This window comes from Dreissena polymorpha, chromosome 8 (genome assembly GCF_020536995.1).
Source record: "Dreissena polymorpha isolate Duluth1 chromosome 8, UMN_Dpol_1.0, whole genome shotgun sequence".
Taxonomy (NCBI): Eukaryota; Metazoa; Mollusca; class Bivalvia; order Myida; family Dreissenidae; genus Dreissena; species Dreissena polymorpha.
The window spans coordinates 46,797,627-46,824,262 of NC_068362.1; the positions used below are offsets into that span (position 1 = coordinate 46,797,627).

Consider the following 26,636-nt stretch of genomic DNA (forward strand, 5'->3'; position numbering starts at 1 on the left):
TTGCCTCAAATAAATAATGCATAAAAAGTAAATTGCTTAAAGATTTCTATCTCAGTAACCACCCAGAAGTTATCAACAAGCTGTCCGGTGGATTATTGGTGACGAAATTAATTGAGATGCAGTCTGTGGGTTTGAAGAATGGCAGAAGAATAAACGGTCTCCTGGTGTTGAACATGTGTATTAATACAATAATTTTAATGCTGGTCCTTTTATTGGAAGAATGGTGATTGGTCAATAAGAGTGAACCCTCTCTCCAACCATGTTCTAGTCTTGGGTACAAATCCAAGGGTGCTGTTATAACTTGTTAGGACTGGATTCATAGTCATGAAATGATTTTACAGTCATAGTCTCTGATTCACCTAGAGCATTAGTCAGTTACTGGCAAAGGATGTGCACTTAGTAGTGATACAATATTGCCGACTGCAACAAAAGTCTATTGGCAAGATACAGTGGAGTTTCTGCTGAAGTAAATGTTTAAAGGAGCCTTTTCACAGATTTCGGCATGTATTTAAGTTTGTCATTGAATGCTTTATATTGATAAATGTAAATATTGGATTCAAAAAGCTCCAGTAAAAAAACAAGAATAAAATTTAAGAAAAAAAAAGTAACCCTCAACTGGGCTCAAACCACTTACCACTGGAGTAAAAGTCTATCGCTTAGACCTGACTTGGCCACTCACAAACCCATACAAAACCACGCAAGTGAGTAGAATATGAGAAATCGTATTTGACTGGAAACAATGTTAGAATTTTCAAGAAATGTTGTCAATAGGCTCAAATTATAAAGTCCATTTGTTATCTAATATTGTCATTTCTCTATAAAGAAAAAATACACAGTATGACTGCATCACAACGATTGGAATGTAGCCGTGGCTGTCTCTTGCTTCTGCATAATGTATTTTATCATTAAAAACATAGACAGAATGGTGTGACACTTGGAGTTTGTATGTAAATTCAACTAATAATATTTTTGATGCGATGTGACAGATATGAATCAGAAAGGCTTCGAAGGCGATTCCATTCCACATCAAGTAGATTTTGTTTTCAAGCCTCTGACTTCTGGCAGACTTGATTTGATTGTTTTATTTGCATAGATGTTGGCTGAAAGAAATTTTGAAAGGCACTTAACTTTTTACAGCTCCAACCCTCACTTTGACCCTTTGTTAGTCTCTTAGGAAATAAAATAATATAAATCAAATAATATTTATTATAATATATTACCTTTCCTTATAAGGTTGAGGGATCAACTGGGTTCACAGGGGTTTATACACGGGCTTGACAGAATTTAAACACACCTTTAAGTACTTTATTTTTGAAAATATGTCATGTTATTAAATTACATTTGCAAAATCTTTAGTGCATCAGAGACAATTTTTCTTGCAGTTTGTGCCGATATCTTATGATTCAAGAATAGATCATTGAATACGTCTGAAATCAGTGTCAAAATTTCATCTTGCTGTACATGAATGCATTACACATTATTGAATATTTCGCCAAGAACACAGGCTAATTAAATAAAATAATTCTGATGAAAATTATCAAATTGCCACAAGCAGCATAAAAGACTGTCTTTTATGCACTAGTTGAAATTCTGAAGAAAAATTGTTTTAAAAAGTTATTTGTAGAAAAGCCCCTCATACCGGTGTGTTTACATCCATAAATCTTCAAATGTGAACCTAACAAAATAATTGATCCTTCACCCTTTTATTAGTTAGCTTTTTAATGGTTTCATTTCCAACTGTAAAATACTGTTAAGAAGCAGACAGCAGTTAACCTGGGCAGCAGGGGAGTTACTCCAAGGCTGTTCTTGTTTTAAGCTGGTTGCAAATAGCAATGTTCTGAGCAGGAAATTGTTGAACAGTATACTGAATGTATATTAACCCTTTGCATGCTGGGAAATTTGTCGTCTGCTGAAATGTTGTCTGCTGAATTTCTAAAATTAGCATTTTCTTCGATTCTTTTCAAAGAATAGTATCAGAATAGCAAACAGTTTGGATCCTGATGAGGCGCCACGTTCTGTGGCCTCTCATCTGGATCCAAACTTTTTGCAGAAGCCTTCAAAATTTGGTTCCAGCACTGAGAGAGTTAAGGACATAAAACATTCTGCAAGCTTGTATTGGATGATTTATAGATAGATGATTTTCTGACACCTTGACCTTTTCTTATGAAAATTAGTTGTAACTTCTACTTTTGTGAAATCTGAAGTAACAAATTTGCATACTTTTTATTATTAAGTTCTCTACTTAATATGTTTGCATGCAAAAAAGCTTTATTTTACATGTCAAGAAATCCCAAAGCATTCAAAAGATGTAAGCTTTTTTCCAAGTTGCATTAATTAACTTTTGAATGGGAATCGTGTATTCCATCAACACATCAACTATATTATTCAGAAACTAAAATAATCCATGTACATCATTTATACAGAAATGGCTTCTTTGCTCTCTGACCTTTCTTATTAAGATCATCTATTCATTCTATTCTAATGGATGGTCAGACAGAAATGGACATAAGATGGTAAGATAGTAATGGAAATATAAATATAGATGGTCACGTATAAATGGAAATCGAGGTGGTCATAGTGTAATAGATATAGAGATAGTCAGATAGTAATGAAAATAGAGATGGTCAGATAGTTATAGAAATAGAGATGGTCAGAGAGTAATGGAAATAGAGATAGTCAGATAGTTATGAAAATAGAGATGGTCAGATAGTTATAGAAATAGGGTCAGAGAGTAATGGAAATAGAGATAGTCAGATACTTATGAAAATAGAGATAGTCGTTATAGAAATAGAGATGGTCAGAGAGTAATGGAAATAGAGATAGTCAGATAATGAAAATAGAGATAGTCAGATAGTTATAGAAATAGAGATGGTCAGAGAGTAATGGAAATAGAGATAGTCAGATAGTTTTGAAAATAGAGAAGATAGTTATGGAAATAGAGATAGTCAGATAGTTATAGAAATAGAGATGGTCAGAGAGTAATAGAAATAGAGATAGTCAGATGGTTATGAAAATAGAGATAGTCATATAGTAATGGAAATAGATATAGTTTTATAGTGATTGAAATAGAGATGGTCAAACAGAAATGGAAATAGAAATGGTAAGAGAGTAATGGAAAATATTCATTGTGAAATAAAAATAGAAATAGTCCGATCGTAATGGAAATAGAGATTATCAGATAGTGATGGAAATAGAGATAGTATTACAGTAATTGAAATAGGGATGGTAAAAAAGAAAGGGAAATAGAGATGGTAAGAGAGTAATGGACATGAAGATAGCCAAATGGTAATAAAAAATTAAAAGAGTCAGATAGTCATGAAAATAGAGATAGTCAGATAGTAATGAAAATAAAGATAGTCTGCAGATAGTAATGAAAATAGAGATGGTCAGATAGTAATGGATATATGGATGGTCAGATGGTAATGAAACATATATAAAAGTCATTTATACTATACTGCATGGTATTTTACAAACATGTTCTACTAAATTGACGCTATACATATCGCATACCCGAATCCAATTGTCTAAGTTACATTGTTGGGAGTGTCTTTTTTCGAACACCTGTCATTTTTTTCTCTAAATTTTCTGACACATGTATTTTTTAAATATTTGTTGTTTCTATTTTTTTTTCAAAAAAATTGAATTATTTCAAGTGTCCGAAATCTTGAAGTAATTACAGTAATTGAAACAGAGATAGTCAGATAGTTAATAACAAAGGTCAGATACTGTATTGTCAGGGTGTAAGTTGGTATGATGGTGACAGATAGTTATGAAAATAGCATGTAAATAGCCATAGATTTTGAAAGAAGGCCTGATAGTTTATGGTATAAGAATGATGGGCCAATGTAGTTGCTTGACTTAGATCATGAACTACTTACACTACGCGACCCGTGATTTTTGCCTAATTTGTGGAGTCACAGTGGACAGTTTGAGAGGAAAATCACAGAGATTTCACGTGATTCGTCACTCCGCCGTCACGCGAGTTCAAGATAATCTTCGCGGTGATTCCCAGCAATTTTGTGGTGATTTGCAGCGATTCGCCGTGATGGAAGTGGATATCGGTGACATCTGTGATTCGCCAATTTATGCATATTAACCGAATCATATTGATAACTGCATACATACTGCTTTTCTAATGTTCACATTTATCTGATAATCCAATATAATTACAACATCACTTATGAAAAAATAATCTTAAACATTTATGACATTCATAAAAACAACCATATGCCTACGCCATTTTTCGGAAGTGTAAACAGTACAGTGCATTATGGGACAGTCAGCTTTCATTGGACAAAAGAATTTAAATTTAGATTAAATGCAATACGATCATGTACAAAAACAATTGTTTTATTGCGTCATACGCAGTCATGTAAAAAACTTGCTTCCCAGGGACTTTCTTATAACTGGTAAAAATGAAAGTGAATATCTGTTAACAGTTACACTGCGTTAGCATGTAAATAAATCGTCTGGATTATTTCATTTATTTTTCTCACACGTTCTGCTCTGATAGGGAATACATGTAATAAACAGTCAAACACTGACTCGCAAGTTTTTCACACCTTTATTGACAGTACACAACAGATTAACACCAATATGCTGTCGAAGGTCGTTTAACCTCTTTTAAGCGATTAAAATCGGTTAAACAGACGGATAAAGCAATGAAGATGTGACTGTCGCCATCTTTGTACCGAATTGCCAAATTTAGAATTTCAAAAGCTTTATTATTGCAATGTATAATGTTAGTGTATATGTAACATGTAAGTGTAACTTGTCAACGCAAATCGCGAAAAAAGGTGAATCACTGCGGTTGCGGTGATTTGCGCTGATTGCCTTACAGCGAGATACATCGCGTGATGGTCACTGTGGAATCGCCAAGACATCACCATAATTTTCTTGTCGCTCGGAATCACCGCGATTTGTCACATTGCATCGATTGCTGTGATGCTAGATGTATGCAAAAATCACGGGTTGCTTAGTGTATAATGCACTTTCAGTTAATAAACTACACATTTATGGACATTTCACTAGTTTGAATTAGTAAGTTACAAACCTTTTTGGAGTTAATGAGAAATGTTTGTAGTTTCTGAACTTTTATTAACCATTTTATAGTGACTAAAATGTTCATGAACCATTTTAAGTTAATGAACTGTTCATTATCACTTTTTGTTTTCATGAACTGTTCATGAGCCATTTTAGAGGTTTTTATCTGTTCATGAACTCTAATTCATGAATTATTTCTTGAACTTGACATGCCAAGGTTGTGAGTTGTGGGAACAACCTTTGAATATGTGGCCGGGGGGGGGGGGGGGGGTTGTTTTCTTAGTAATTTACTTATTTATGTATTTGTGTTCTTGGTGTGTGTTCATTATTTATTTGGCTCTCATTTATATCATGCCTTTGTGCACTTAGGAAGCCCATAACTCTTAGGCCAAAGTCAATGTGTCAATAGTCAAGTAGAAAATGAAAACATGGCATCCATGCCAATCCACACACAGACAAGACAACAGGTATTGTGTTTGTATGGGGATCCAATAGGCTCCAGTGCTGCTATAAGGCTGCTACTAAGCTACAGTAGAATGTGCCAGTTTCTATCAGAGAGGGTTCTACTTTCAGATCTATTGTGATGAGTTGAACTTAACGCAACTTTTTGCTTTATTTGCGCGTGAGCTTTCTGTGCAGTTGTTGCGCATTTTGCATTTTCTGGAATTGAGGGATGAAAGCTGCAGTCAGATGCTTCTGTTTATGTTCAGTTTCAAAGATGCTTTGAAGATATAATGAACCACAAGAGATTAGGCTCTGATTATTTGCATCACCATCATTTCACTACCACTGATTGTTAATGTTGTCTAGTGATATATGAAGCGCTGAGATTTTGTTTGATTCTGCTTGGAAGATATTATTTTTATGAGGAAGGATTTATAGGATATTATCATGTGTGCTCAGTAATGGATGTGATATCAGGAATACCAATAAACTTTCAGTTCTGTTTTAAAGAATCGTTCTGGAAACATTGAAAAGTATTATATCAGTGCAGTTAAATAATTATAACTCATGTGTGGTGCACAAAGTATATGAAAGTTTGGCTTGTGTTGTCAGTAATAGTTATTTGCTATTATTTGTAGAGAAGTAATATGGTAACATTTTTTTTATACTTCGATAATGCAATTTGACAAGAGAACCTTGTGATTTTAAAGCATCATTTTCCAGGTGATGTAATTCAGACAAATAGCCAAACATCACTTGCAGCAAATATTGTTTTTAAAGTTGCAATCTTTGAAAGAAACATCCTATTATGTATAGTTTGTTCCAAACGATGCCAAACCCGGACATGAGTCAAAAGACCAGTAGAGAGAATACTATCGAACACCCAGTGAAAAGAACTGCAAGTATAAAATCAAGCATTTCCCCAAGAGATCAAACAACAGAACAAAAGGGCCAGGAAGTTAAAAGATCTGCAAGCATAAAATCAAGCATTTCTGGTAGAGAGCAAGCAAATGAACAAATGGGCCATGACTTGAATAGTACTTCTAGTAAATCAAGCTTTAAGAAACTAATCAAACAGTCAACAGTTGACGGCGATAAAAGACGCGACATGTTAAAGCAGGAGAGTAAGGACAGTGGGATCGTCACGGATACGAGTGTGCGACCAAAAGACACCGGGACTAAGAATAGGCGGAGCTTGAAATCAAAGAATTCAAGTGACAAAGTGAAACGATCCCAAAGTATGAAAGACAAGCGCCCGAAAGAACAGTTTGATGGGAAGGAGAGGTCCCATGATGATAGTGAGGTAATGTTTAAGCTATATTTTTACTGTGTATTGTTGTTGTTGTTTTCAGGAATTTAGCGCATCATCTTTACGCAAAGGTTTACGAAACGCAAGAAGATTTGTGTCGAAAGCGAAACGAAATACGAGTTGCAAATTTACAGCTTGGCATGGTTCGGGCTCAAGTAAGATTTTTATCCCGATGTGTTGTTGGTTTGGTTTCCATAAATACAATTATGTAAAATACAATTCTGATTTAGTTATATAAAGGAAATATTATATTTTAAGTGCATTTTTATTTTCAATCGTTTTCTATACATTTTTGGGTACAGTGTTTTACTTGCTATGTTTTTATGCTCCCCCCAAAAAAATTTGGGGGGGAGCATATAGTCGCCGCTTCGTCTGTCCGTCCGTCCATGTGTCCGTCCGTGCACAATTTTTGTCCGGGCTATTTCTCAGCAACTAATGACCGGAATTCAATGAAACTTTATGGGAAGCTTCACTACCAAGAGGAGATGTGCATATTATCAGCGGGTTCTGGTCGGATGATTTTTTTTCAGAGTTATGGCCCTTTGAAATTTTTGAAATTTTCCATTAACTGTACATATAATGCAATTCTTGTCCAGGCTTTCTCAGCAACTAATGACCGGAATTCAATGAAACTTTATGGGAAGCTTCACTACCAAGAGGAGATGTCTATATTATCAGCGGGTTCTTGTCGGATGATTTATCACAGAGTTATGGCCCTTTGAAATTTTCTATAAAAAAATACTTGTACCCCCAACTACTGTGCCAGCTATTTCTCAGCAACTAATGACAAGAATTCAATGAAACTTTATGGAAAGCTTCACTACTAAGAGGAGATGTGCATATTATCAGCGGGTTCTGGTCAGATGATTTTTCACAGAGTTATGGCCCTTTGAAATTTTCTATAAAAAATCTTGTCTCCTCGACTACTGTGCCCTCAAGACATTTTCTTTTATCTGAATATATAGTGCAATATTGTGACAAAAAAAAACTTTGAGGAGCATCACCCTTCTCCAACGGTTTCTTGTTTAATTTTAATACTCAAATGAAGATGAACATCATTATGCCCTTTTTTTTCCTTTGAAATTTTCCATTAACTGTACATATAGTGCAATTCTTGTCCGGGCTATTTCTCAGCAACTGATGACCGGAATTCAATGAAACTTTATGGGAAGCTTCACTACCAAGAGAAGATGTGCATGTTATCAGCAGGTTCTGGTTGGATGATTTTTTCACAGAGTTATGGCCCTTTGAAATTTTCCATTAACTGTACATATAGTGCAATTCTTGTCAATTTCTCTGCAACTAATGACCGGAATTCAATGAAACTTTATGGGAAGCTTCACTACCAACAGATGTGCATATTATCAGCGGGTTCTGGTCGGATGATTTTTCACAGAGTTATGGCCCTTTGAAATTTTATTTAAAAAATTCTTGTCCCCCCAACTACTGTGCCCACAAGACGTTTCCTTTCATCTGGATATATAGTGCAATATTGTGACCAAAAAAACCTTTGGGGAGCATCACCCGTCTCCGACGGTTTCTTGTTTTTATTGAAATCAAAATATTGGTTTCAGTTTTTTTATTTTTACACAACTAATAAATATGTAATGAAGTTAACATTCAAAGCTGCATGAAATGCATGTCGCTTTTCAGTTCAATTTTATTTGACAAGGTCCTGTGAAAATAAAATTGTTAATTTATAATTAACATTTATGACACTATATGCGTTTTGTGTACAACTTTCCAGTGCTTTCCACAGGCCATTTAACGGTCCCTTGCAGGGGCGCTTGAAATTCGAAACTAGAGTTCCCAGGCGCCTGAACTCTTTAGATCAGTGTATTTTTTGCAGTTTCTGCAACTAGCCATTCTATAAAGATCAAAGCGATAATGACTTTGTCGAAACTTTTGAACGCCTATTTACAATCCTCTGTCAATAACAAACTAAAGGTGGAGCATCATTGTATCAATATTGACCAATGAGAGCGCACGAATTGAGCGACAGCACTCGTAGGCATGCAATACCTGTAGTTAAATCATGCAGACAACTCTTGACATACATGTAATTGCCACAGAAATCTTTGCCAGTTAGTTAGAAGAATGATGATGGCAACCGGGCTGTAATCCTTGTGGAAATTGTGCATTTCATGAATTATATTGTCAAAATATTGTTTTAACTCGTATAGCATTTTAACAAATTATTGTTAAATTCATTACGCAGCTTTTAATGTTTTGTTGAAATGACTCCAATGAGCATAACTAAATTTGTAAACCCACTCAAGAATTTCAATGTTAACGCAATTGTAATCCAAAATACTCTTTCCAAATGTAAATGTTAACGCGACATTAACCAATTTTAGCTTCAAATAAACAGTGATAATTTATATCCTGTGGATTCTTTGTCTTAATAGAAAGACGTGAAAATTATGCAGCATTTACAACGTCTTGTTTGCATGGAAAGCGTGGGAGTATTGATTGTTGTATAAGCACGCACACACCACGTCAGGTGATTTACGCATGTGAAGTGGGAGTATTTAATCAAATCTTTAAAAATAAGCCACTTAAATGCCGAATTTCATGGTAATACATACTTTTTAGAAAAAAATTGTTTATGAAATTCTTGAGCACTTTTATCGGCAATATTTACTAGAGTTTTCTTTTAAAAATAGAATATACAGGATTATCAGGTAATGAAAAGCATCTGAAAAAGTAGTAAGCATGCACTAATAGAGTCGGATTGATAAGGATGTATTGGGGAATCGTTGGAGTTGAAATTATACTATCTATACGAAAAAAGGGCTTAAACAATTAAAAAACAATTTATAAATGTAGCTTTATCAATGACTTTATAGTTGTTGTTTTTAAGAGTCATAGTGCACCCAATTACATAATTGGCCTCTGAAAATGTAAAAAAATACAGCATGGAGGGGACAGTCCTCCCCACCTCATCAGCCACAGGGCCTCTGTAAAAGTTCCTGTGGAAAGCATTGCACCTTTCATGTTATTATACCTAATACAGATATCTTTGTTTGACTTGAGGCTAAGAATACTCAGGGAGCAAATAGTGGCTACATGTAACTATGCAATATTAATTGAATTGTGGACTTGTTAAGAAACAAGTCCCTTGATACATAATGAGCACATGAGGCTTATCAATGGGTGTCAGTATCTATAGTGCTCTGTAGTACTAATGAAATGATTTTCTAGGATTTTATTTCTTGGAATCTACTTTATGAATAGTGTGACTACTGCATTTTTTGCATTTTACCGTGATACAAATATAATTAAAATATACAATATTGTAATGGCAAATACCTTTTACTTAAGAAATGAGGAACATAAAAGTTATCTAAAACAGTTTTAAGATTTTTTAGAAGCTTAACATATCTGGCAGAGTTATGCAAACTGACGTTTTCTTGATGTTATTTATTGATAGAGATCCATGCATGTATATAATTATGGATACATGTATATAATTAAATGATGTATGTGTAGAATGTTAACTGCTTGGTATCAATGGTCAGTGTTACAGGCAATCTGATAAGAGAGGCTGGATAGTTGTTGCCTTAACTAACCCAATGTTATGCAAAGCCAAACATATGAGGAATCTGCAGGTGGTGATGATACACTGTAACTCCAATATAAGGCGCTCCGTTATAACGCTGAATTCAATATAACGCGGGGGGTGCTTGGATCCCATTTTTTCTCCAACCTTCCATTTGATTTCTGATTCAAATCCGTATTCTGCAACTTCCTGTATTTTCAGACAATTCAAAGATGGCGGCAATCACATGTTGATTGCTTTATTCAACCGTCCGTTGAACCGATTAAGGTTAAATAACACCGACAGCTCGAGGTTAAATAACACCGACAGCTAATTGGTGTTAATCTGTTGTGTAGTGTCAATAAAGGTGTGAAAAACTCGCGTGTCAGTGTTTATTACATGTATTCCACATCAGAGCGGTTCAGTGCGATAATTTCCATAAGTAAAGTGCAAGTGGGATAGTTTTACAATTAAAAGTAATTAAAAACGATTGAAACATTCTTACTTTGATATGGTTGCAGTTTGACTATATTAAATGAGCGGCTGTGAAATATACTGCCCACTGTATAAAACAACTTTTTCTGTCATTTCATTATCATTCTAGTATTATGTCATTTAATCTTTCAGTTCGTGTATAAGAAGTTAAATAATGCAGACGATTTATTCACATGAGAACGCAGTGTACCGGTAATTGTTAACAGAGTTTCACTTTCATTTTCGCGCGGTATCAGAAAGTCCCCGGGAAACACATTTTTTGCATGCGTATGATGCAATAAAACAATTTTTTGTACATGAGTCGTATTGCATTAAATCTTAATTTAAAGTCGCTCGTCCAATGAAAGCTCTGCCCCATAATGCCTCTTAACACTTCTGAAAATGGCATATATGCGTACGGTTGTGTTTACGAATTTCTTAAACATATATCGTCATTAAGTTCAAGATGATTATTTTTTAAGTGATGTAGCAATTTTATTGGATTATCGGATAAATGTGCACATTCCAAAAGCGGTATGTATACTGTTATCGATATGATTCTGTTTATATGCATGTATTTGCGTCAACACAGCATGGCAATATATATATACATGACCTATATTATAGGCTATTCTATACCTGTTTTTTTTATAGCGCCCTGCAGTAAATGAGCTCAAAACTTATAACGCGGATCCGTTATAACGCTGTTTCACGGCTTGGACCCCATTGACCGCGCTATATTGGAGTTACAGTGTACCTTTAGGCCACAACAAACTATGTCACTAAATATATGTTTCCTGAACAGGCTAACCAGGGAAAAGACATTCTGCATGAACTAGAATTTGGCTTAGCAAAGACCTCCTTTAAACAAAAAATGTAAAAAAAAAATGTACGATAAATAATTTAAGCAGTTACTGCAAAACTGTATACTTACATATCTAAACACAAGTTGCAGTTGTGTAGTACAGTAGACTCTCTATAAACCGGACAGTCTGGTGACCAGCCTGATCGTCCGGTTTTCAGAGAGTTCCGGTTTACCAAGAGTTATGCATATTGCCGAACATTGTATGCATTGTGTACAAAATCATACAATAATAAAACAAACCATAATACATTTACATGTACCATGTGATAGCTGTACTCATGTAAGGTTTATGTTTAAAGCATTCTTCAAAAAATGTGTTTTTATTCGATTAATACCAAAAAAATTCCATACATATATACATGAGATTTGTCATATAGGGGAGTGAGTCGTGTTCGAGTTCGCTATAAATAGCTCTGAATTAATTAAACCTCAAAGACAATTTGGACGAATAACGATTTAAGAAGACTTGTAGATTTGAGTCTATTAATGCTGAAGATGCGTTTGAAATTAAGAAAAGGCAATGAATGAATTTGCAGACAGATGGATGGATATTTAACGGTCATATTTCTCACAGTTTTATCTGACAAACAAACAAACAACCATTTAAGCAATAAAAACCTGGCTATAAGATCTTTTAAACTACCCGAGAAGATCACCAGAGAGTGATCGTCGCAATGGCATGCATTAATTTTGTAATTAAATTGTTTATCATAAGACTAATAAAACGATCGAGTCAATCACTTTTTGGTGTAACATACCGCACGTCTATTATAGACATTCACAGTTTGTTTTACATTCGGACTTCTTTAGCGCGGTAAAGACTTTACACCTTTATGGTATGTTTAATCCGATTATCGATGATTGCGCAAGAAAATTTGTGACACCGCACGCGCTGTGCTGGCTAGGTATTGTAATTTTCACGCCTCCGGCATCTTGAGAATTTGGACCGTCCGGTGTACTCAATGTGTTTTACGTTGAAAATGACCAAAGTCACGGAGATATCCGTTCGGTTTCCGGTTTTGAGAGAGTTCGGTTTATTCAACATTTTTTAAACAAAGAAATAGAAGGAGAAAATACGGGACTGGCCCGACCGTTCGGAATCGAGAGAGTTCCGGTATTCAGAGAGTCCGGTATTGGCAGAGTCTACCGTATATATCCTGTCTGCCTAGTGACCAGGAGGTCTTAGGTGGAATACCCAGTGTCAGAGCATTCTTTAGATCACCCCAAATGACACCAAGTACTTCTCATCCAGAAAACAAACTTGGGAGTGTCTCAATGAACCTATTATTGATGCAAATCTATTGATGCAATTGAGCTAAAATTAAAAGGTTTCAACAAACTTTAAAACAAAAAGTGGTTTGAACTTAGTATTTTCCTTGTACTTCATTTGGAACAGCATTACAAGCTTACATGTTCTTATGCAGATTTGTAAACATTTCACCTGGATGAATAACTATTTTTGGATTTTGTATGCCTCCACTATATGACATTTCTGTCAATAAAAAGAGACCATAATAAATCAACACCTTGCAATATTACACAAGGCAACCTGATTCCAAACATATCATGGAGCTTACCCAACTTAGGACACTATTCAAGGCATTATAGACTCTCTTAGTCAAGAACTTTATGCTGATCATTCTTCAAGCAGACATAAACTGACACTTAACATTTCCATTTTAAGAGGCAAGTTCATTGTGAAATGCTTTTCTTGAGGTGACAGGCACATACATATTCAGGCGTTTCATTAGATGATTTTGTATGGTACTTTATTGAACATTCAGAGGTGTTTTCCATTCAAGATATGCATATGTTAACCCTTTGCATGCTGGGAAATTTGTCGTCTGCTAAAATGTCGTCTGCTGAATTTCTAAAATTAGCATTTTCTTCGATTTTTTTCAAAAATACAATCAGAATAGCAAACAGTTTGGATCCTGATGAGACGCCACGTTTTGTGGCGTCTCATCTGGATCCAAACTGTTTGCAAAGGCCTTCAAAATTCGGTTCCAGCACTGAAAGTGTCAATGACACAATCCACATTATGCAGTATTTCAATAAATACAACTGTTATTAACCTTGGATGGATTCTCTTCAGAAGAAGTACTGATGCTCCTGTGTTTCATCTGAGACTTACTTTCTGGTATCTCTAGAAATAATCTCTCTGACAAGCAACTTTCCTTTTCGACTATTTGCCTCAATACTTCTGGTTCATGATATGCTTTCATCTCCTTCATATAAGAAAATCCTATTAGTTTGCAGCTTATGTTTCCCGAGGAAAATTATTCTCCTATTGCAACATTATATTTTTCCTTATTATGGTACATGCATACATTTTGATAATAGTTGTTCATGTATGATGCTTCTTACAAGTAATTTACATTCAATAAATGATTCTTGCTCTTGGAAGATGGGGCTTAACCCTTTCAGTGCGGGAACCGAATTTTGAAGGCCTTTGCAAACAGTTTGGATCCAGATGAGACGCCACAGAACGTGGCGTCTCAACAGGATCCAAACTCTTTGCTATTCTGATAGTATTTTTTGAAAAAAATCGAAGAAAATGCTTATTTTAGAAATTCAGCAGACGACATTTTAGCAGAAGACAAATTTCCCAGCATTCAAAGGGTTAATTCATCTGCATGAAGTTTAGCACAGGCTAACCTGGGACAACACTTTCCGCCTAGACTGTTTTTTTTATAGTAAAGACCTTCTCTGAACAAAATATTATTTTAGAGCGGAAGGTGTTGTACCTGATAAGCATGTGCAGACCTCACAGGCAAATCTGGGACGACACTTAACGCACACCAATTTTTCACGGGGAGACTCAAATGGATAATTAATCATGAACATATTAATGACCAATATACTGTTGAAAAAAAGTGAAAGAGCAAATAGAAACATTGAACATATTTAAACCATTAAGAAGCTGAATGTCTTATGAAGCCTTTTTTTTCTGCACATCTGGTTCAACCAGAATAAATTCATCAAAACTGGCCATTGAAATGTAAATTAATGTAGCTGGCAACTAATAATTTTTTTTGTCAAAGCCATTTTCACTTCAAAAAACGAACTTGTCAATATTAGCTGTACCCCTGCAAAATGTTTTAGAATTGTTCTATAACATTTCTAAAATTGTACTGGAACAAATGACTAGAAGTGTGAGTGGAATCATCCTTAAAATGGTCTAGAATGATTTAAGAACAGTTGTTGAACGTTAAATGAGAATTATTTCTAGAACAAATTGTTCTAAAACAGTTCTGAAGGTTTGTTCTAGAACAATTCTTGAACTGTTGTTCTAGAACTATTCCAGAATTGTTCTTGTATAAATTTCCAGAACTGTTTTAGAACAATTGTTCTAGAATTTTTTCTCATTTAACGTTCAACAACAGTGTTCCTTAATAATTCTAGAGCATTTTCAGTATGATTACAGAACAGTTCTATTTGGTGTGTTCCAGTACAATTCTAGCAATGTTTTAGAATTGAGTTCCAAAGGTTTTGCTTCAAATTAGTCTGGAACAAATGTTCTGGAACAGTTCTAGGACACTGTTCCACTCGAACTTGTAACACAGAATTATTCATCAACCTTTCTTTTTCATAAAACTTTATTCATGACGTAACCTGGGGTGTAGATTGCCTCAGGTACCCGCTAAAAGAACTTAATGTGAAATAACAAATGTATTGTGACTTATTATAATATTTAACAAGATTGCCCAACTGGTGGGAAGGTCGATATAAACCTGTATTATCAAATAAAGTTCATATAAGAAAATATTAACTTTATTTAACTACAACAATATACTTCAAATAGTTACACCATTAAAAAATAAGTATAATATTGTGCACACCAACATTATATATAAACAATAAGTATAATTAATCTAAGAAAGATAATTTTAAAGGGAGGTAATATCACCCTATTACAGATTTATTTTAAATATGTAGAACAATTGTATAATAATTGTAGACCTTGGTGTTAGACCTGTTCTATATGTGTTCCTATTCCCCATTAGGACTTTTGTAGAACTTACTTATTTGAAAATGAAGTCAAATTATCATTGCCTGAATTAGAACTTACTGGTTCTTCAAGAGTTCTAAATGTGTTCTAGAACTACATTTTATAACATTTTAAGAAATTTCTTGAACTTAATTTGTCCTTAAATGTTCTCAGAATGTTCTTGAATATTATTGGAACAGTTTCAGAACTAAGCCATGTTCCACAAATGTTCTGGAAATCTTCTAGAAAACTGTTCTAGAACAATTTCAGAACATACATTTTAGAACGCAAGTATGTAATGTTCTAGAACTGTTCTTGATGTTCTAGAACAGTTCCAGGACCGTTCACATGGGTAGGGATTTATTCATTCTTTGGGAACAGTGCCAACAATACTTTTTTAAACAAAAGATATCAACAAATTGCAGAAAAAGATTCAGATTTGCCATCTCAAACCCAATTTTACTGTAATCGGCTTATTATTTCATATCAGAACATGTCCATAGACAATTTTTGATGTGCAAAGTCCACATATTTTTAGCTCAGTGTTCAATTCCAGACATGTAACCAAGCAGGCCTGAAAACCATGCAGCTTTGCTCAGTTATAAAGCCTACAGAGTTACACCATAGAAATAATATTTCTGTGCTCATCAGTCAGCTAACCAGTGTAAAAGTATGTAATAGTTATTATCATGGTAAGATAGGTGGGTAATAGCAGTTATACCAAGGAGATAGGGTTGTAATAATTATTTTGAAGAGTTTAGTACCCCAGTGCTCTTCGGGAGTTGTCAGCAAGCCAGGTCACATGGTTACAACTTGGTTTCAGAATGTTTATTGTCTTGTTACAAATTAAAATGGTTACAATTTGGCAATCACATTTTTTAGCTTACCTGACCTTGTCTGTCATCCGTTGTACGTCGTCAACATTTTGCCTTGTTAACAGTCTAGAGACCACATTTATCATCTGTCTCTTCATGAATGCTTGGTCAGATGATTTGTCCCAATGATATCGTGGTCGAGTTCAAAACTGGGTCACTTGAGAACAAAAACAAGGTCACTAGTCAGGCCCGTAGCCAGAATTTTGAACAGGGGGTGCGAATTTTCCCATTAACGATTGTTATTGAGCAACGAAGTGGCGAAATGGTAGGTTCGGGACTGGTTGTCCCCTTCCTTCTAACGGGGGTTTGGAGGTCCTCCATCTAGAAAATTTTGAAAATGAAAAGTAAAATCCTTAATTTTGGTGGCTTTTTATCTGAATTCAAAGACTGAAGTTATAGAGCATTTTTATATGAAAATTCACATTCATTGACTTTACTCATTGACTGATCAACATGAATATGATATAACATACATGTATTCCACACTGCCGTTTTTCAATAACCACCTTTTTTGATCAGTCACGGAAATAGTATGCGCGCACACACTTTGTTTACATATGTTTAAACTAACAAATTGATAGAATATAAAATCAACAATAAGAACGGTATAAAATGTAACTATTTATTGGAATCTTGATAACATTTGTGTATTTTACCATTCCAAAAATCTACCATTCCTAAATAAAGCAAATTAAAAGGAAAAAATTGACTTTTTTTTCCAAACAAATGTTTGTCTTCTACTATGGATAGTACCCGAGACCTAGCATTGCTCTAAAAGTGTGAGTGTTTTGTACAACAGACACTGATTAACAAAACTGGGTCTTCTCTAATCTGCATCAATACTAAACAGAAATAAAAATGTTATAACTGGTTACTTGTATTTTTATGCCCCCCTTCGAAGAAGAGGGGGTATATTGTTTTGCTCATGTCGGTCGGTCGGTCCGTCGGTCCGTCCACCAGATGGTTTCCGGATGATAACTCAAGAACGCTTACGCCTAGGATCATGAAACTTCATAGGTAAATTGATCATGACTCGCAGATGACCCCTATTGATTTTCAGGTCACTAGGTCAAAGGTCAAGGTCACAGTGACTCGAACCAGTAAAATGGTTTCCAGATGATAACTCAAGAACGCTTACGCCTAGGATCATGAAACTATGTAGGTACATTGATTATGACTCGCAGATGACCCCTATTGATTTAAAGGTCAATAGGTCATAGGTCAAGGTCACGGTGACTCGAACCAGTAAAATGGTTTGTGGATGGTTACTCAAGAACGCTTACTTCTAGGATCATGAAACTTCATAGGTACATTGATAATGACTTGCAGATGCAGACCCCTATTGATTTTCAGGTCACTAGGTAAAAGGTCAAGGTCATGGTGGCACAAACCAGTAAAATGGTTTCCGGATGATAACTCAAGAACGCTTACGCCTAGGATCATACAACTTCATAGGTACAATGATCATGACTGGCAGATGACCCTATTTACTTTCAGGTCACTAGGTCAAAGGTCAAGGTCACAGTGACTCGAAACAGTAAAATGGTTTCCTGATGATAACTCAAGAATAATTAGGCCTAGGATAATGAAACTTCATAGGTACATTGATAATGACTGGCAGATGACCCTTATTGATTTTCAGGTCACTAGGTCAAAGGTCAAGGTCACAGTGACAGAAAACGGATTCACACAATGGCTGCCACTACAACTGACAGCCCATATGGAGGGCATGCATGTTTTACAAACAGCCCTTGTTTGAAATTATTTTTAACAAATTAGTTATCATTTTCCAAATGAATTTCAGAATTTAACAATTAAGGCTTCATAAAGACCCTTTAACTACAAACTACTGGTCCCATCGTCTCAAAGCCCTTATAAATGTATAACAGGACATTGAAGAAAAAAATATTGACTAATTTGCCCGTATATACAAGATCCGTCACAGTTAATAAACATTTAATGTTAACGTCCACCTGATCATATATGTTATAAAGTTTTACATTCATTATAAAAACTGTTTCAGAGTATGGCATATTTCCAAGTGTCAAGTTTGACATAATTAAAACATTGTGGGAAGTTCTGTATGTGGAGCAGAACAGATGCCATAAGGTGTTGGTAAACTATAAAAAAGCTACTGTAACATTGTTTTGTAGAAATGATTTGTTTTCTTGCCATACAACAACAAAAATTATCCTGTCTTGAGCATAGCTGATATTTTTTGTCTTGAAACCCTTAAGATGATCCGAAAATGGTTGTACGGGAATATAACAAAAAGACAACGCAGTCTGTCAAAAATGCTGTGCAAAATGGTTAATTGTTATAAATCGTGGTATAATGCAAAATTATTAACCAGTGACTCATTAGTCTTCGGCAATAGTCGACAGGTGTCTTTTGATTTCCGTCATTTTCTGAAGCTGGCATAACGTTCCGTTAATAATAAACTAAAATGTTATCTCTTTCCTGTCGGTAGCAAATTGAATTCAACATTATTGTAACGCTTAAATACGAAGAATCATGGATTCCGGGAAGAGATTAATTATCATTATTGCGTCGAATAAAGTTGGGTGCAACTTATAGTTCAAATATTTTTTTTACTCGTCAAAAAACATTGGGTGCGAACGCTCCCAACGCACCACCCCTGGCTACGGGTGTGCTAGGCCAAATTAAAGAAAAAGCTTGTTAACACTCTAGAAGTCACATTTATTGTCCAACCTTCATTTATCTTTGTCAGAGCATTTGTCTCAATAATATCTCAGCTCAGTTTGAAAATGGTTCTGGTTAGTTGAAAAACATGGCCGCCTGGGGTCAGGGCAGTTTTCCTTATATGGCTATAGTAAACATTCTAGAAATCTTATTTTTAGTCCAATCTGCACTTATTTTTAGTCCAATCTGCATAAAACTTGGTCAGTACATTAAATGTACATTTTGTTCTAATGTTATTTCAGCTGAGTTCTAAAATGGTTCCAGTTCAACAGACTGCACAGTGCACAGGACTGCACAGGCTAATCTTGGATGACACTTTATGCATGTGCAATTAACCCCCTTTGCAATCCTCGATTTTTTAGTGATTTGGTGAACAGTATTGGTGACTTCACTGCCTGTACCTAGGTCCGGGCTAGCCAATGTCCCAGTAACATGCCCGACCGGTCGTTTGTATTTTGGTCGGGATTGTGTGTTCTATATCAATAAACTGCGTTTTAAATAAGCTTTTGAAAGATGCAGATATCTTAATACACTATGATCAGATGACAATAAATCTCAGAGTGAAGTCGGAGACTACAAACAGATCGTAATTCGAAATAGATTTGGAACCCCCTGATTGCAATCAAAAAGAGGCCGACAATTCAGAAAATCCCCGGCGGTTTTCCTGGTAAAACACATCAGTGCCTACTTTTAAACGGAGATACCGCTAGATACAGTTTTAATTGGTTTCAGCGAAGTGACATGTTTTCTCGATAAAAATACGTTTTAAACTAAAAGCCGGAATCGCCCAGGATTGTCCGGGATCGATAAAGGTATAAAACTCGTCATTAACACAAAGTTAATATAAAATTATTATTTATTTATCAATTTTAAATAATTTTAATTTGTTTGATCAATTAGAAGTGTTTTGACAATCTTTAAGCAATTAAATTCGCAAAACTAATATTAATGTTCGATCAAGGCTTTAAGTAGAGAGTTAACCTTGTACAATTGTTACGACTACCGTAACATGTTATTTGTTATTTTGCGACACCTAAGATTCACTTACCGTTTGTTGTCAGACGGCAACCGCGGCAATCTATGTAAAAAGGTTTTAACATTCATGTCGTTGTTTGAGTGTGGCTTTAAGGGTGGGAATGGGGGTTCCTCGGATAAGAAAAGAAAGGAGGAAAGTAAGAGAAAGTATGAGGGAAAAAAAACAAGGAAATTTCTCCCGAAATGGCGTGAAGATTACAAATAGATGTCTTAAGTAGATGAATATTGAATTCATTAGCATTAGTAAGGCAAGCTAATAAGAATGATTGAATCATAATTGCGCAGCTCCATGCACAAGAAAATACAAGTTAAATGATAAATATAAAGGTTTTGAAAATACTTTGGTCGGGGCACATGAAAGATTGGTCAGGGCTAGTAGGTTCTGCATTTACTAGCCCGAATGGGCTAGTTGAAAAAAAAGTTAGTGTTAAGCACTGGCTGTAACGATACATTCGAATATTCGTTTTATTCGAATACGGCTGTGGATGAATTGTATTCGTTATTCGCCAACTCCCGAACTGAATATTTGACAAATACAAACAAAGTGGTTTTGAGTTTGAAAGTTTAATCATCTTATCTTACCTTACAAATGAAGGTTCATGCAATAAACCCCTATATTTAAATGTTCTTCTCCTTATTCCGGTGTTTTTCATCATGTTTACCCCACCCAATATGTTACACAGTGAGATTATCAACAAAAATGGCGGGCACCGGTGGAATATTTACGACATTGAATTGAAAAATCTTTCGATGCTTGTTTAATGTTTATTTAGGTAAATACGAGTTATTTGATGCTTAAACATACACACAAAGGATAGGCAGTGATTGTGCAACTTATCAACAAACATTGAGTCTAGCAAAGGGAATGCTATTGATATCATTGAAGTCTGCCAAATACACGTTGTTTGTCTGGCGCTACTTTGGTTTCCCAAAAAAAGACTAGTCATGTTTTCAAAACTGTGTTCAAAGTTTACGCAGTTCTAGTCAGTGTTTTGTTATTTGAAAATGTTATATTTCATATTTTCAGTATGCAATCATACTCAATTAATCAAATTGACAAATAATCATAGTATCATACTATATAATGTCATGTCAAGTTGTCAGTATTACTTTTGTTCATTGAAATTCATATTCACGAATAAATATTCGTATTCGCCATCCTGTATTCGTGATACGTATTGCATTCTTCACCTAGTGTATTCGTTACAGCCCTAGTATTATATTACCTTGATCATCAGTCTCTGGGTAAACTGGGCCTAATGCACGTGTAAAAAGTGTTGTCCCAGAGTCCGCACAGATCAGTCTCTGGGTAAACTGGGCCTAATGCATTCGTAAAAAGTGTTGTCCCAGAGTCCGCACAGATCAGTCTCTGGGTAAACTGGGCCTAATGCATTCGTAAAAAGTGTTGTCCCAGAGTCCGCACAGATCAGTCTCTGGGTAAACTGGGCCTAATGCATTCGTAAAAAGTGTTGTCCAAGAGTCCGCACAGATCAGTCTCTGGGTAAACTGGGCCTAATGCATGTGTAAAAAGTGTTGTCCCAGAGTCCGCACAGATCAGTCTCTGGGTAAACTGGGCCTAATGCATTCGTAAAAAGTGTTGTCCCAGAGTCCGCACAGATCAGTCTCTGGGTAAACTGGGCCTTATGCATGTGTAAAAAGTGTTGTCCCAGAGTCCGCACAGATCAGTCTCTGGGTAAACTGGGCCTAATGCATTCGTAAAAAGTGTTGTCCCAGAGTCCGCTAATCATGGGCAACACTTTTTGCTCTTTTTGTTTCAGATTCTTAAATTTTCGTTGTAGTTATGATATTTAAGAGGACACAGTAATACTGAACATTTACCATGCTCTTTAATATCCATTGTATGCATCTTTTGACGATTAAAAAGCTGAAAATTATAAAGAGTTGCAACGTGACACGATTTAATAATTTGGAGAGTTTAGTTGTTGTCGTTATATTTTGTGATACTACGAAAATTGCTGATATATTAATATAAAATTCATCACTCATTGTATGAGTGCAGATGGCCGAGTGGTCTAAGCGGTAGACTTTTACTCCAGGGATCAGTGATTCGAGCCCAGTTGAGGGTTACTTTTTTTCTTTCTTTTACTGTATTCATGTTTTTTTACTGTAGCTTTTTAGATCCAATGTTTACATAAATCAATATATGAAGCATTTAATGACAAACTTCAATACATGCCTTAATATGTAAAAAGGCCCCTTTCACATAAAAAACAACTAACTTCAAATACTGAGTAGCAAACAATTAAAATGAAACTGTTGTTAGCTTTTAATTTACGTTTTAATGTAGCATGCACATCGTTCTGCAAAAAAACCTCTTCAAAAACACATTTCACCTTCATTATCGCACAAATCTACAATGAAATGGAAATAGCAAAAAATATCATGAGGTATTTTTAGTGCAAACAGATACAGGGTTTTAAATGAAATTTAATGTGCTATTCTTTAAATCAATCTGCCCAAATAACACTGGTGTTGCAATACATCTGCTTCAACTTTAAGTATGGTGTTGGCTCAAGGTTCAATTGTTAAAGGCCACTTTTTCTTAATACTTTGTTTAATTGATCTTACTACTATTCACATTGATCAGAATTCTTTAATTACAAAATATTTATTTTATTCAATTCTCTGAAAAATGGAGTTCATTATTTCTTGAGCATTATCAAACCACTGACTCAAGATCTTTCAAAAGAGGCACTCAAGTACTGGTTCTACCCTGCAAACAGATTTTAAATATTGATGCTATAGTTTATCTGGCTTTCTATTAAACCCAGCTTACACAATTGATTTCAATAAGACGAAGGATTCACAAAACACTGAAAGATGCTTTCACCAATTTATTCTAAGATAATGGCCTCAACAAACACTTAACAGACTTTCCCATTATCAAGGCTTCATTATGTTTCCATTGTTTGCGTTAAACATTCTGTGAAGGTGAGATACTTAGGGAAATGCCACATCCTATTATACCCCTTCTGAAATTCAGTGCCAAATTGAGGGGAATAAAGAACTTTTGTTTTATGAATAATTTTTGTGGGATCTATTCACATCAACAACAAACAAACGTGGGATCACTGCAAAGAGATGTGGTTTTAATTATCAGTTCTGGGATGAGCAAAAACAACAATTGTTGGGAGATATTTTCAGCAAGGTTGTTGTTGATGTACAAAATTGGCAGATATTTGTCATGATATCAAACTTAAAAAATAGTAATGGTGTGCACCTAGCGACCAGGATGTAATGGGTCAGATCCCTGCTGGTCATAATACACCAAATAGTTTCCCTATATAATTCAATGTAAAAGCGACAACTTTGAGCGAAAATAAATGCAACATTTTGCACATAGAGACCCCCATAACCATACCTTTTCTTAAAGGCCATTCTAAGCGAAATCGATTTATGCAATAAAAAAGATATGTCATGTACAATGCAAGAAAGAACTTGACACAAATCAAAATCGACTGTTTTTGCAACTTTTTTTTTCGGCCGTTTCTTAGTGGAATGTAACCTTTTCTAGTGCAATGGTTTACTATAGTCTTCAAGTGTGTCATATTTCAGGGATTCAGTAGTGAACACCTATTCATGCCCTACCATTATCTCCGCAAGATAACACCTGAATAATGGTAAAAAGTGTAAAACATGCCTTCCTGTCAACTATGATATTTTTTTAGAGAGTACAGCCCTACATGAAGCGATCATTTAGTGTATTGTAACCTGCTGTGGGAGCATTCTTTAGATATCATCCAATGACTCCAAGATGCAACTAAGCTAAAAAAAGATCAGTTTTAACTGAAAATAGTAATGCAAAAATCTGTTTAGCTCACCTGAGCACAAAGTGCTAATGGCGAGCTTTTGTTATCAACAAGAAAAAGAAAAATGTCTTTAGGAAATTCACTATTTATTCTACTCATTTGAAATTTAGGTATGAAATTCACTATATATACTAATAAGAAGAAGATATCAATTAACACTTCCTTCCAGAAATTCTCTATATATAATAACAATTAATATCAAAGAAAAATTATTTTAGTCAAGTCACTATATATAATTATAATTGCATATCTAAGAAAACAACCCATATGAAATTACTATATATTATTATAAGATAATTCAAAAAAACTTTCAATAGGAAATTCACTCTATACAATAATAATTAGATTTTTTCAATGATCTAGTTTCTATAGAGATCCTAATATTCTTAGTCAAGTGCTCATTTCTGTTTTATCCAAGGTATATATCAGATTAGCCTGTGAAGTCCCCACAGGCTAATCAGGGACAACACTTTCCGCTTTTATGATATTTTTTGTTTTAAGCAAATATAGTCTCTAATCTAATAGCAAAAATTCCAGTATAGGTGGAAAGTGTGGTCCCAGCTTAGCCTGTGCAAATTGCACATGCTAAACTGGAATGACACTTAGGCCAACATTTTTATTTTATTTGTTTGACAGGAAATTTTTCAAAAAATTGAGTCGGGGGGATAAATAAAAATAAAAGCATAAAAACTGAGCAGTCAACCAAAAAAATAAAAATAAAACTGTCTAAAACGATTTTTTATTTTATTTTTGGAAAGGTAAAATCGCAGCCAATTTAACCTTATGTATACTTGCATTAACCTTAAGGTGTTTTATATATCTCATTACACTGTTGTTGAAGCTTTTTATAATAATAGTTAACATGCTTTTATATGTATTAAAAGGGTTAAAGCACCTTTTGCATGTACATTCCTTTAATAGAGACTAGACACTCCAGGTGTGTAGCGTAGTAAAGTGATCTTTACACTTTTGTTGAGTGTATATCATATGTATGTTTATAACAAATACACTGTAACTCCAATATAGTGCGGTCCGTTATAATGCTGTGTCCAATATAACACGGGGGGTGCTTGGATCCCGTTTTTTCTCCAACCTTCCATTTCTGATTCAAATCCATGTTATGCAACTACTTGTATTTTCAGAAAATTCAAAGAAGCCGGCGATCACAGCTTGATTGCTTTATCTGTTCGTTTAACTGATTTTAATTGATTAGAGGTTAAACGACACTCGACAGCTAATTGGTGTTTATCTGTTGTGTAATGTCAATAAAGGCTGAAAACTCGCGAGTCCGTGTTTATTACATGTATTCCCTATCAGAGCGGTTCGGTGCGCTAATTTAAATAAGGTAAGTGCAAGCGTAATAATTATCAAAGTAAAGTTATTTAAAACGATTACCTGTTTATGTTTTATATTTATCGTGTATTGTATTTCATTGTATAAACTATGGCTGTGTAAGTGTGTTATCGTTTATTATATGCTATACAAGCTTGACACATAAAAAGATCTTTGTGTATGTTTAATGTTTCAGTACGTATATGAAAAGTAAATTAAAAAATCCTGACGATTTATTTACATGCTAACACAGTGTAATTGTTAACAGAGATTCACTTAAATTTTTGCCAGTTATCAGAAAGTCCACGGAAAGCACGTTTTTTACATGCTGCGTATGACACAATAAAACATTACTTTGTACATGTATCGTATTGCATTCAATCTAAATTTAAATTCGCTCGTCCAATAAAAGCAGTGTCCCATAATGCACTGTACTATTTTTCTGAAAAATGGAGTATATATGAATTTGTTTACGAAATTCGTAAACATATTTCTTGTAATAAATGTTTAACATTATTTTTTCGTAAGTGATGTTGTTATTATATTGGATTATCGGACAAATGTGCACATTAGAAAAGCGGTATATATTCTGTTATCGTTCGATTCGATTTATATGCATGTATTTGCGAATGACAACACAGCATGACAATAAAAATAAATAGGCTCAAAACTTATAACGCTGTCCGTTTATGACGCTGTTGCGTGGTTTGGACCCCGTCATCCGCGTTATATTGGAATTACAGTGTATAGCATGCTTTTGACTTAAATTAAAAAGACTTAATACATTGTAGCTTGAACAACCAACTTTTTAACTTTCATCCATGGGTTGAATATGAACATTAAAAACTACGTTTTATACAACAGACTCATCGGTTTGGATACGATACGCCTATTCTTGTGTCTTTGACGGACATATTAACATCAGGACCCAATGTCATTTTCTTCAGAAGCTGTGTTGCATACTTTTTCCTAAATATAGTATATATATATGGATGGGTGGGGAATGGGATTATTGATGCAAGTAGCTGTGGTTCAGTCCTCATGTTCTTCATAAAGTAACGTAAAGTATGACTTCTAGGGCTTTTTGGGATGTGGATTTTTATCAATAAAAAATATAAATATTATAGGATCTACATGTTAATAAATACGCATATTTATTAAACCTACCCAAAGCTTCTTATAACATCGAATGTT

The 26,636-nt window shown here is 34.7% G+C and overlaps 1 protein-coding gene across 1 annotated transcript in view; it reads left to right on the forward strand.

Annotated features, from left to right (window-relative positions):
• The window catches only part of LOC127841228 (uncharacterized), a 315,075-nt gene that overhangs the window by 175,425 nt on the left and 113,014 nt on the right, over nt 1-26,636 (forward strand). Inside the window, exon 10 of the mRNA XM_052369887.1 lies at nt 6,840-6,951. Coding sequence (XP_052225847.1) covers nt 6,840-6,951 — 112 coding nt within the window. The remainder of the gene's footprint in view (nt 1-6,839; nt 6,952-26,636) is intronic.